General features: G+C 56.5%; 1 protein-coding gene across 12 annotated transcripts in view; it reads right to left on the bottom strand.

Annotated features, from left to right (window-relative positions):
- Window positions 1-5,152: 5,152 nt before the first annotated feature.
- Window positions 5,153-13,050, bottom strand: part of ARAP1 (ArfGAP with RhoGAP domain, ankyrin repeat and PH domain 1) — a 68,360-nt gene continuing 60,462 nt past the window's right edge. For all 12 annotated transcript variants that reach the window (XM_055282845.2, XM_055282841.2, XM_063641319.1 and 9 more), the window contains 5 exons: window positions 8,532-8,614; window positions 7,762-7,812; window positions 7,513-7,576; window positions 6,116-6,265; window positions 5,153-5,764 (listed from right to left, as the gene is read on the bottom strand). In XM_055282845.2, the coding sequence (XP_055138820.1) occupies window positions 5,747-5,764; window positions 6,116-6,265; window positions 7,513-7,576; window positions 7,762-7,812; window positions 8,532-8,614 (366 nt within the window). In that variant the 3' untranslated portion in view covers window positions 5,153-5,746. The remainder of the gene's footprint in view (window positions 5,765-6,115; window positions 6,266-7,512; window positions 7,577-7,761; window positions 7,813-8,531; window positions 8,615-13,050) is intronic.

Raw genomic sequence — 13,050 nt, forward strand, 5'->3', positions numbered from 1 at the left:
TCTGCTCTTCTTGGGGCCTCAGCACCAGCCCCCTCACCACCACCACCCTCCAATCCAGCACACTAGGATCTTCCTTGCCAGGAGGCCCCGAACCTCCCACTCAGCCCTGAACCACCTCTTCCCCCATAACTCCCCGCACCTGAGGGGGGATGGAGGGGGTGTGACTCAGTGGGATAAAGGCAGCTGCTATATTTGAATTATTACATAAGCCAGGAGGGAGGCAGCTGCAACGTGACTCCACGAAGGTCAGGAGACAAGTCGAGGCTGGGCCCAGGAGGCAGGGGTCTCCTCCCCTGTCCCTAGACTCCAGCTTGACCTGGGGATTGGAAGTCGGTCTGCACTGCTGCACTGCAAGAAAGGTCTTCCCTAGGTCTAACCACACTAGGAAGGCTCTGTTCTCTATCTTCTTAGAAAAATATCCCCTGGTTTCTAGAAACCCTAAGGCCAGACCCAGGCTATGCCCCAGATCCTCCCCCTACACTCTTTGCAGTAATAAAGATGGGATTAAAAGCTTTGCCATTCTTTTAAAAGAGCGCCTGATGGAGACAGCAATACACACGAGCCTTGGCTCGCCTGTCCCATCTGAGAGGGACCTGTGTTCCTGTCCTAGCTACTCCACTTACCAGTCATCTTCCTCCTGGGTCTTGGAATAAAATGGGATGACACATGCAAAGCCTCGGCACAGCAGGTGGTGGGCGCCCCATGATGGTTTCTCGGCACTATCACTTGCATCTTCAGTCCCACTGTCAACTCTAAGGGCTGGCTGGAGATCGTGGTGGGAACTGAGGGTGGACTGACTCCTCTGCCCCCAGTCCCCTTTCTGGGTGGAAGGTGGGAGACCGGAGGAGAAAACGGGTTTGAGAGACAGGAGCTTGGCCAGACTTGCCGTGTGACCCTGGGCAAGCCCCTGCCCTCTCTGGCGCCCAGCTCTGGAGCTGGTGTTTGAGAGGATTTCCCAAATGGGATCAGTGACTTGTGGCACTGGAAGCTGCAGTGGCAAGCAAAGTTGGCTGGGGGGGCGGGGGTGGGCTGTCCTGGGACTGGTGAGCTGGAAGCAGCCATGGTGGGAAGCAGCCATGGTGGGCACCAGCACAAGGCCCACCTCCGCAGCACCTCCTCCTATGGACCCCACAACCCAGGAGGAGGAAGCTGTGCCCACCCGAACTGTGTTGCCATGACACTGGTCTCCATGGTGCCAGGCACACAGCCCTCCCCTAACCAATAGAAGGGACAGGAGCTGAGGAGATTCGGGACCTGGGTCCCTTTCACTTGTCCCCATGCCTCCATCGGCCCTATGAGGTCAGGTCCCCATCCTGAGCCTCTCAGGAGAGCTGGGAGGAGCAGTTTCCACTTCAGAGTCAAGAGTAACAAAGAGAGGCCTCCCAGTGACTTGTGTGGAGGGCAGATACACAGGAATGCAGGGAGGTGGCAGGGCGACAGGGAGGCAGGGAGAGCTAGGGAGGCAGACGGGCAGGGGGAGGAGGGCATGCTACAGTCACAAACGGAGGAGGGCGTCCCGGGCTGACAAGTGGTGGGAGGCACCGTCCAGCCCATCTCTTTGGTCTCAGCATTTGGAAGTGGGTGGTGGTGGGAGGACAGGGTGGAGGAGGAGGAGCAGGAGGGAGGGGGAGCAATTTTCCTAGAGAGCTCTGTGTGGGTGGGTGTTCATCCACGTGCCGTGTGTGTGTGCTCATCCACGTGCCGAGTGTGTGTGCACGCAGCATGCACTCGCAGATCTGGAGAAGCAGGCTGAGGTGTGCAGGCACGTGTGTGCAGGCCTGAGTGTGTGTGGCATGTGTGCGTCTGTGCCACTGTGTCTCCAGGGTGATAAATACAGCAGTAGGAGCTGTAACCAGGGCAGAGAAAGTATGGAAATTTCCACAGGCTGGAAGTGGTGTAGGAGAAGGGACATGCTAGGGCTGGTCCAACCCTGGCTGACCAGGGAAACTGTCCCCGACTGCTCTTCCCTAGGTGAGTCCCTGACTAGGTGTGGTGACATGGGCACATACACATACCCTAAGTAGGCACAGTGGGATGGGAGAGCAACCCAGAAGAGCTTCCTGAAGGAGGTGTCATAGTGGAGGAAGGGGTGGGAGGTTCAGGCCACTGTACTTATGTGACAGATGGTCCCCACAGCAGGGTCAGGGTCACTTAGGTCACAGAGCTGGCTAAGAGAATAGGAACTGTTCCTTGTTCTGATGGGGGATGATCCCAAGGAGTCCACTGGACTGGGATGTGGTCATATCTCAGAGGCAGGTACAAGGGGGACAGGCCCTAGGGTGCTGTGGGGCACTGTGCCCCAGCCACAGCAGGTCACTCACTGCAGGGTCACATCCCCTTGTCTTGTGCTCAGACCACTTCCTCTCCTCCACCTGTGGAAAACTGCCTCTCCTTTCAGACTCACCTCCTCCAGTCTTTCCTGATAATATCCCCTACCAGGAGGTCTCCACCTTCCTCCACGCCACTCACTCATCTGCTCCCCCTCGGTGTTCAGTAAAGCTCTGCATACAGTTGGTGTTCAATAAGTGCTTGTTGAGTGCAAATATATTGGGACTAGAATATGCCATGATATCTTCTCAGACACTGCAGACAATGCAGTGGGAAGGGGATTAGCAAGGGGCAATGCTAGGCACTTCACACTTACTAGCTCATTTAATTGCCCAAACCACCAGGAGGTAGCTACTATTAATACCCGCAAAGTACAGATGACAACATTGAGGATCAGAGACCTAAGTAACTCAGGCAAAGTCACATAGCTTGTAAACAGGAGCACTGGCACCCACACGCGTGCTTTCCAAGACAGTGGGCCGTGGGCAGGCGGCTTGGAAGCCACCAGAGCACGAGGCCAGGAAAGAAGCCCCAGCTCTTGCCCCTCCCCGTCCCACTGATTTCCTTCTCCAGAGGCCCCAGGACTCCTCAGAACTCTGCAGGGTAGGAACATTGTGCTGGAAGGAGGCAGGAAAGAGGCAGACATCCCACCCCACCTCCCTGCCCCTCTCCCCTCTGCCCCCTGGCCTCCCCTCCACCTGCAATGCCCTCACCATCCAGGCTCTGACGTGCCTCAGCCTTCTCTCCCAGGGCTCCCCGTATTCCCCAGGGGTTAGGCCTGGATTTGGGTTGGTCCTTGAAGCCCTGTTCTCCTCCCCCAATATTTCAGTATTTCAACCTCTACCCCAACCGCACCTGGCAAGGCCTCCGGTCTTCGAAGCTGGCTCAGGAGCACCTCCTTGTCCAGGAAGCCCCTCCCTTTCCAAGAGCTGCTCCTGGCCCCTCTGCAGGTCCAGGTCTGGGGTCTTCAACTCATCCCTGGCAACCCAACTTCAAATAATATGTGAATGAGCAAACCATCCAGGGTCCCAACAGGCCCCATTTTTAGGAATCCTTGTGATAAGGACCAGCAGAGCCTCCTGCCCCTAACCCATCCAACACTTGTCACAGGCATATTTCATTCTGGCTGAGGCCTTGAGGCTCCTGTTGGGATGTCACCCCTACCCCCTACCAGAGGGAAAGCATTTTAAGCCATCACTAACTCCTGACACTTCAGACCCCCTGCCTCAGGCCATTTGTAAGAGGAGAAAAGGGTTGGAATCAGGAGGGGAGTCAAAGAGGGAGACCCCACCAAAGTAGGGCAGGGGAAATGGACCTCAGGCCTGCTTCACGAGCATGGTGTGACCTTGGGAAAGTTGCCTCCCTTCTCGGGGCCTAGCTCCCCTTTGCCAAGAGCAGACAGTGCAGGGGGCACAGGGGCCGATTCACAGCAGGTACTTGGTAGAAGGCTGTTCCCTCCTCTTCCTGGTTCCCAGGGCCCAGGACTCCAAAGCACATTCCTGTATGGTGCTGCCTTCCAGAATGTCACCAGCCTGCGGGCCAAAGGCAGAACTGGGTCCCGCTTCACACCCCAGCAGAGAAAGGCCTGGGCCAGGACCACCACCCGGGCGTCCTCCAGACCCTGCTTTGATTGCAGCAATGATGAGTGGTCCGTGGCTGCCGCCTTGTGGCCCAGTGCAGGACTGCAGTGCAGCACGTCGAGCTGGGGCAGTGGCCTTAGCAGAGCAGGGGGGGCCTCCAGTCTCACCCACTCAGGTGGGCCTCAGGGCTGGCTGGGCAGTGCAAGGTCAGATCCAGGAGCGGATTCCAGCCCCTCAGCACTTGGATAAGGGGGTCCATTAGCCCTGTCCCAGCTGGAGGCAGAAGGGTCAGACATTCGAGCTGTGGATCTGGCCAGAGCGACCCACAGGAGGTGGGAGACTCAAGGGGCTTAGCCCCAGCCTGTGAGATAGGTCAGCAGGACTCAGGGAACCGGTTCCGGTCTCCTGCCGTATACCTCCCCTTCCTGAGACAGCAAGAGGGAACCTGGAGTCCAGCTCCCCAAGTCTTCCGCTGGATCCCAGGCTCCCCACTGAGCTGGATGCCTGAGTCGGAGGTCACGTGGCCCATCCCCACCCACTCTGCCCAGCCCCACTGGCTGACGCTAAGGATGGAGGTCAGCTTGTCCGCCCACTGAGCCCCCGAAGAGCACGTGGTAATGAGGCTCTAGGCAGAGACGGGAATGTGGTGTCTGGCACCTCCCCAGGGAGTCCCAAACCCATCTCTGAGCAGCTCATTATCTCCCCTGCAGGCCAGGGCCTCGTCTTCTTACAGGAGATGGCCAGGCAGTGCCCAGTGAGGGCAGCCCCCTGGTGCACGGCAGTCCCCACCTCTGGAGGGGTAGGCACTGGGGCCACAGGTGGCCCGAAGGTGCTTCTTCCTAGTTTCCTCAGGCTCCTGTGGCTCTGACCTTGTGTCTCCAGCAGGGGGGCTGCTGCAGGGCTACCAGGCCTGAGTCACTGACACACCACACCCAGGCCCCAGCTGGGACTCAGACTCGGACTGCAGCAGAACAGGGGCTTGTGTCCAGCCAGGGTCAGTGCTGGCCAGGAAAGGACCGGCATTCCCAGCCTGGCTGCAGGATAGTACAATGGGGAAGGCATGGAGCCAAGCCAGGGCTCTGCTTGGGGAAGGGGGTCGTCTGAATAGCTCAGGGCCTGAAGAAAGGCAAGGCCTAGGTTCTCAGCTTCAGGCACTAGGCACTCACCCCTGGGCTTCCCGACCTCCTGTCCCCTCCTACCCCAGGACGCCCAATCCCCTTAACCAATCACAGGCCTCAGCACCATAGGGTAAAATATACAGATATATTTATATTATCAAAAAGTCCCCAAATTGGGGAAGGGGCATCAGGTAGTCTGGACCCCCCAGTCAGCCCAGACTGGAAGGAAGGCTGAAGTCCCCAAAGCGCAGCTCTCAGCCCTGTAGAAGCTCAGCCAAGAGCTCCCTCCCCCTGAGCTGAGTGCTCCTCTAGAGCACCCGCTTTCTGCTGTTCTGGAGTTTGTTGGGAGGAGCAGGGGGCTCCCTTCCGGCAGGACCCCAGGGCCTCACACCTCTGAAAGGGTGGTGGTCCTCCCAAGTTCCTGACTTATGCCCATCTCTCCAGCCCCACAAGGACAGTGAACCCGGTGGGGTGAGCAGGTTGGGCCAAGACGTCTGAACACCTGGACAGAGTTGGGAGAGGTTCCTGCCCAGGCTGACCCTGCTGCCTCCCACCCCTGCCGGGGAACCCCATGCTGCAGTCAGGATGGAGGATGTGGGTTGTGGGGTGCAGTTTCCCATGCACCCCCTGCTGGCTCACACCAGGCCTTGGAGCATCAGGGGTGTCTGAACAGAAGGCTTCCAGCGGCGGAATCTTAGAGCCAAGGATGGGCTCCTGTGCTCAGACGTTGCGCAGGAGCTGCAGGAAGGCAAGAGACGCACAGGTATTTTGTGAAGGCCCAGAGGGGCCGGTGCCCCGCTGAAGCTGCTGCAGGCACTCTCCACTGCCAGCCGGGGAGCACTCCAGTCAGCCAGGCTCCCAGCTTCCAGGGTCAGAGAGAGGGGACTCCCAGCTTCCAGGGCCAGGCAGAAGGGGCTCCTTTGAATGGTGTCAACCAAAGAGGCCTATGAGGGCCCCCACCGAGGCTGGAGGCAGGGGGCCAGAGGGCAATCAGGGAGGGCAACCAGGGCAATCATCTACTGTGGAGTAGAAGGCAGGCACCCAGCCAGGCCCCCAGCCCCCTGCCCAAAGACATGGAGAGCCACTCACAGACAGAGGGTCCGCGGTGAAGGCAGCCACGCTCCGGCGCATTTCGTTTTCACTACCTCGAAGGGGGATCAGTGACACACTGCCCAGCCGGACCTCAGGCACCGCCCGAGACACGCGTGAGGGCTCTGAGGGCCACACCAGGCCGTCATGCTGGGGAGCAGAGAGGAAGGGGCTGGGCTCAGCTTCAGTTCACCCAGACACTCAGCCTCAGATCTGCCCACCCTTCCCAGAAATGCCTCCAGCTGTGGTCTGAGATGACACCCTCAGCTTTGATCCCAGCCGATATGAGAAGCAGCTGTGGGGAGGACATGACTGCATCTCTGGCAAAACATGGCCAGTTCTGTTACTCAACAACTCCCATCTCCAGATCCACAAACCCCTCCAAGAACCAAGAAAACATTTCTCTTAGAGGAACACGTCTGCACCCCATCTTAGGAACCGGTAACTACAGAATCCACCGTTTCCCTTTAGGCTTCGCTTACCAGGAAGCTCAGGGCTAAAAGAACACAGCTCCAAGAAAGAACTCAGCCCAGCACCCTGGTCGTTTTGTCTCCCTTTTCCCTAAACACTTATGAGCTCTCACTTTAAAAACTCTTTGTCTTAATTCATCTGTTTTAAGTCTAACCCAGCCTCTGGCCCTGCTCTGGCTCAGGAGTTGTCCCCACCATGTCCCTGCCTGGGCTACCACAGCCACTGCCTCACTGGCCTGCTCACCTCTGGGTTCTACCCCAGGTCCCACCGCCCAACGCTGCACCCAGAGTGAGCCCTCGAAGACTCAAGCCTGCACCACACTCTGCCTAAATGCCACCCCCACCCCCGCCAGTGGTTCCCCACTGACCTCTGTGTCCAGTTCAGTTTCCCTGGCATGACCTACAAGGCTCTTTGAGATTCTGCTTCTCACTCCCTTTCCTGTGCTGACTTCCAGCACTCCTGGCTTCTCCCCTCACATTCCACTGTAACAATCTGTGCTTCTCTTGCATATCTCTGGACCTTTGCCTAAACCGTTCCCTCTGCCTAGAAGCCATCCCCCTCCTCTTTGCTTGGTGAATTCTCCCACATTTCCTAAGACTCAGATCCCCTGGGCTCTCCACTGCCACCACAGCACTGATCACACTGGGCTATAACTGGTCACTTCTGAGTCTGTTTTCCTGTCCACATGAGGGGTGCCCCAAGGGCAGGGTCTGTGTCCCGTCTGTCCCTAGCATCCCTGGCTTGGGGCTGGACTAACAGTAGGTGCTAGGAAGGGTTTATTGAATAAACTAGCAAGTGAATTAAAAGCAACTCAAAATCTCCTTAAAGCAAGGGGTGGGTTGAATAGCACAGAAGCCAATGTCCCCATTCTCCATAATGGAAGCCTCCAGGGACCCACCCCACACCCCACACTCTGCACCTGGTACCTGCACAAACAGGAAGGTAGCGAACCACTCCCGGAGCTCCATCTGTGTGTCACAGCAGAGGTACCTGCAGGGTGGGACACGGACCCACATGATGCCAAAGGCCTGACTGAGCAGAGAACACCGTGTCCGCCTCCCCAGCCCAGGGTCTGCTAGTGGACACAGATCTGGGCAGTGACGAGGGACCCAATCAAGGGGGACATGCCACCATCTTTCCTCAGCCTGGGATCTCAGGATGAGGCGCTCACTCACCACTGCTGCTTCTCATGTTTCTCTGTCTCATGCACTACTGTGAAGCCCCAGCTGCAGAGGAAGAAGGGAGAAAAGTGGGGTGTTTGACAGGCCATAGAGGCTCAATGCCCCGGTTCCCAGGACAGAGCCCAGAAGAAACAGCCAGAGCCAGAGCCAGAGTTCTGAGCCTTCTCACAAGAGTGGCACATCCTGGCCTCTTCCTCTCTCAACCCCAACCAGCCTCGCAGGCCCTTGACATCCCTAAGCCCCAGCCCTACCCTCAGAATCTGTGATTCGGTAGGAATGGGGTGACACCTGAGAATTTGTGTTTTTTTGTTTTTTGTTTTTTTTTTGAGATAGGGTCTCACTCTGTCTCCCAGGCTGGAGTGCAGTGTCGTGACTACGGATCACTGCAGCCCCAAACTCCCGGACTCAAGCGATCCTCCCGCCTCAGCCTCCTGAGTAGCGTGCCACCAAACCCAGTTAATTTTTGTATTTTTTTGTAGAGGCAGAGTCTCGCCATGTTGCCCAGGCTCGTTTCGAACTCCTGGGCTCCAGCAATCCTTCTGACTTGGCTTCCCCAAGTACTGAGATTACAGATATGAGCCACTGCACTTGGGCAAGAATTTGTGTTGAAGGTGTGTCCAGGTGATGCTGCTGGTCTGGGGACCACGCCATCAGAGCCCCTGCACCGACCTCTGTCAAATTAAGAACCCCAGCTGTGCCTCCCCCATCAGTTCTGAGCCCCCACAGGCCCCAGAGGCAGGCCTATCTGCCCAGTCCCAGCTTACCAGGTGGGTGGCCTGAGTTTCTTCTTCACTCCCAGGTAGACTTTGAGACTCTTAACAGGCCACTCCTTCTCAGGCCGGTGACTCTGGGGTAGGGTGAGGAGAAGAGGGCACTATAGTCTGCAGAAAGGGCACTGGGGCCGCTCTCCCGACTGGGCACCTCCCTCTTCCCACTCCCCAGCCCTCTTTGCATCCCAGCACAGGGCGCCTCCTCCAAGAAGCCTTCCTGATAAAGCCCTCCCTTTTCACAATCTAGCCCAACCAACTTCCCAGCCCTAGGCCCCCAAGGCCTGTCTCCCTACAGCAGTATCAGACAGTCAACCCTCAGTCTCCGAGGCAGCCGTCCCAACTGGGACATCTGTAACAGCGAATCCCAGCACCACCTTGATGCCCTGCAAACTGGAGGACTTGAAGCATCACCCTGAATCAGATTGTACATGGAGGGAGAACTGCACATCCTCCCCCAGCACCAAGCTGGAACGAGCGGGTGTGATCAGAGAGCCTTGGTTGGCTGCTCGTGTCTATGTTCATCTCAGGTTATTCATTTCTCAGCCCTCCCTGCCCCACGGAGGCTCCAGGGTTGACTGTGTGAAGAGAAGGCTTGAGGGACCAGCAGTTACTAGCTCTTTGGTTCCACAAGAAGGCTAATGACTCAAGCTGAAGCAGAACAGCTGTTCAATAGACCACAGGAAGAACTTCCCAATGGTCTAGGTCAGGAAGCGAGAGACCAATGTACTGGGGAGGGACACCAGATTGCCAAAATGTTCACCTCTGGCCCCCGCCTCTGCATATGGGTCTGGGCTTGGAAGGAGCAGGCTGGCTAGGAGGCAGAAGGATGGGGGCGATGACCCCCAAGGAAGAGGCTGGTTGGAGGTCAAGCTAATGAGGCTTCCTCCTGCTCTGGGAGCCACTTGCTTGAAGCCCTACCCCTACCAGGCACCCCTGGAGCCCACAGGGGCACCAGAGTGAATGGCAGGGGAGGGGGATTCACTTACAACCGAAACTGGGGGTCAAAGACTGAGCCACCTCCCCTCTGTTCCCCACCATTGCTCCCAGCCACCTCCAGGCATGGCTCCTCAGCAGGGGCCAGGGAAGGGACAGCCAGGGGAGGTGGAAGTTTCAGGAATTGGTGGACTTCCTGTGATATCACAAAAGGACGGGCTGCTTAGGAACTGGGGAAGACCTCTGTGCTCTCACAGGGGGTGTGGCTTAGGAGGGCCTTAGTAAGGACTTTTCACTCTGCTTTTACCCTGATACCCGCTGATTGGAAAGCCTCATGTCTTCTACAGACAGCACCTAACCTGATGATGGCCATGTGCCCAGGAGGGCCTGGAACCAACTGGGCTGCAGGCATGGAACAATCAGGGCTGCAGACAGGGAGGAAATTAGGCAGGCGGGAGGAAATCAGGCTTCGGACATGGAAGAAACAAGATGTGGGGGAATACAAGGAAGAAACCTGTATGCACACACAGAAGAAGCAAGGCTGGGAGCACTAGAGCAATCGGCCTGCAAACTGGAAGACAGCTGATGGCAGAAACGGAAAGACTGAGACAGAGGCTATAAAAGAGATTCGGCTGCAGGCATGGAAAACACAAGGCTCTGGGCATGAGACAGGAAGGCTGTGGGAGAAACTAGACTCCAGGTACGGGAGGAATCGGGCTGAGGGGATGGAAAACAGGCTGTGGGTTTGGAAGATGTCAGGCTGTGGGTGGGAGGGGAACAACTAGAAGCAAGCAGTTAAGTGAGTCGAGGGTGGACGGGACAGGCCCAGTCAGGTGCAGAGGCAACTGCAGGAATCAAGGCATTCAAACCAGGCTGTGGCTCCAAGAATGAAAACACAACCCTCAGGCCTCCGATTTCTTGGGGTCTGATGTGCGTGGCATGTGTGTGATGTAAGGGTGGCTGAGTCAGAAAGTCTGCAGAATTGGGTCTTGGGAGGGAAGGATGTCAGTCAATGCAATCTCCTTTCGAGAATGAATCCCCCAAGCTGGAGTGTAGCGGTGCAATCTCAGCTCACTGCAACACCACCTCATGGGATCAAGCCATCCTCCCACTTCAGCCTCCTGAGTAGCTGGGACTACAGGCCTGCACCACCACGTCCGGCTAATTTTTATAGAGACAGGGTTTCACCATGTTGCCCAGGCTGGTCTCAAACTCCTGGATTCAAGCAATCCTCCCACCTTGACCTCTCAAAGTGCTGGGATTACAGGCATGAGCCACACTGCACCTGGCCCAAGGACATTTCTAATCAGACAGCTCATGTTTCCAGCATCTCCAAGGCATGGGGCCATGAGCAGACAATGACATTTACTCTTGATGCTTAAGGATCTCTGCTGGAACCAAGATCTTTCTAGCATGTGCCTTTTCCAGGTGTCTCAGGGTCTTTAACAAGAGGAGACCCCCAGGATAAGGCACAAGTGGACATGTATCCTACTGAATCACCTGAGATTGTCCCAATTTCAAATATTCTGTCCTACTGCCTCATAAACCAACAAATGCCAGAACTGATAACCCCGTGGTAACCAGCCCACATCTGCTCAGGGCCTCTGCCAGGCCAGAGGTGTTGGCTGTCTCTGGGGTGTGGAGAGCACCACCTACCCTGTGCTGAGCACCCCTCCCTGCTGAGTCCTCAAATCTGAGACTTCCAGGAATACAAGCTTGCTTTTCCACACTAAGAAACCTGGGTGCAAGTCCCAGTCTACACTTATAGATGGCCTTGGGCAAGTCACACAAAGCCTGTTTTCTCACCTGGAAGTGAGGACAGCCCTCTTCCGCAGAGAACAGTAGTAAGGATTCCATGTCTCAGTATGTGAGGGGCCAGCACTAAGCCTGGTTCCTTTTTTTTTTTTTTTTTTTTGAGACGGAGTCTCGCTCTGTCGCCCAGGCTGGAGTGCAGTGGCGCAATCTTGGCTCACTGCAAGCTCCGCCTCCCGGGTTCACGCCATTCTCCTGCCTCAGCCTCCTGGGTAGCTGGGACTACAGGCGCCCACCACCACGCCCAGCTAATTTGTTGTATTTTTAGTAGAGACGGGGTTTCACTGTGTTAGCCAGGATGGTCTCGATCTCCTGACCTCGTGATCCACCCGCCTCGGCCTCCCAAAGTGCTGGGATTACAGGCATGAGCCACCGCGCCCAGCGAGCCTGGTTCCTTAGGGAACATTAGATCTCATCCCTTTTTCTAGCTCTCCTGCCTCCTTCCTTCCATGCCCGGGGATCCACAGCTGCCTTTCCAGGTGCCTCAGCCATCTTCCCTCCCTTCTGCCCACAGCAAGGGTTCTAAGCACTCCTAGAGGGAGGGGGCCAGGGAGATAGCATCCCAGAACCAAGGGGGATTGACTGGATGGGCAGATAGGCTCAGAAGTGAGGATGTGATCACAGAAGAGGGCAAAGGAGAGAAGAGACGGCGTTTCCCACAGGGTTAGCAGGAGCCCAGCATGCATTAGAAGAGGCACAAAGTGCAAAGAGAAGGAGATGAGGTCCTGCTCTATCTGCTCTGCTCCTGCCATGGCAGCCAAGCCTGTTCAGATGACCTCAGGAAATGCAAGGGGCAGGAAGAGGCTGAAGACACTGGGGATGGGGTGGGGGGTAGCTGTGGGAGCTCAGGCTAGACCACCGGGCTTGGAACCATGTCTCTGTTGCCCATCCTGCAGGGCAGCAGTCCCCAGTCTTTTTGGTACCAGGGACCAGTTCTGTGGACAACAATTTTTCCATGGGTAGGGGGATGGTTTCGGGATGAAACTGTAAAACTTCAGATGTTCAGACATTAGATTCTCATAAGAAGCGCACAACCTAGATCCCTCGCTTGCACAGTTCACAGTAGGGTTCACACTCTTATGAGAATCTAATGCCGCTGCTGACCTAACAGGAGGCAGAGCTCAGGCAGTAATGTTCACTCGCCCGATGTTCACCTCCTGTTGCACGGCCCTGTTCGCAACAGTTGGGGACCCCTGCTGCAGGGCATCTATGCTTTGTGGCCCCCAAGGCATAGCTGGGACCCACGGGGGCATCATGAGATGCAGATTCTCAGCAGAACCTGAGCAAGGACCTTTTCCAGACAGAAGCATCCCCCTAGGAACAAGGCAGCCCCAAGGGCGGAGGGATGAGCTCTCTCTCCTAGGAGTGTGCAGAGTGGAAATAGCCAGCCAAGGAGCCTCAGAGAGATGGCTACCCCAGGTGGGGGTATCCCACAAGCCTCTCTCGTCCCACCCTGGCATGTTAGGATCAGGGCAGTCGCAAGAACATTCTGACAGTCCTGGAACACTGTCCGGGGTTGGAAATAAGGTGGCTCCAGGGATGACAGGAGATGAAGATCAGAGCTCTCATTCAAACCTAGGTGCCATCGTTACTGGATCTTTAACTTCTACACTGAGTCCTCTGGAAAATTCTAGAGCATTGCACTGATAGGGAACCCTATCTTGGGGAAAGGACCCTGGGACAGGATTAGGGATAAAGGGGAGGAGCTTAGGCCCCAGGATAGGGGCCAGTGCCAACTGGCAAGGGGGCAGGGATCCATGCCTAGAGA

This window comes from Symphalangus syndactylus, chromosome 6, assembly GCF_028878055.3.
Source record: "Symphalangus syndactylus isolate Jambi chromosome 6, NHGRI_mSymSyn1-v2.1_pri, whole genome shotgun sequence".
NCBI classification, from domain to species: domain Eukaryota; kingdom Metazoa; phylum Chordata; class Mammalia; order Primates; family Hylobatidae; genus Symphalangus; species Symphalangus syndactylus.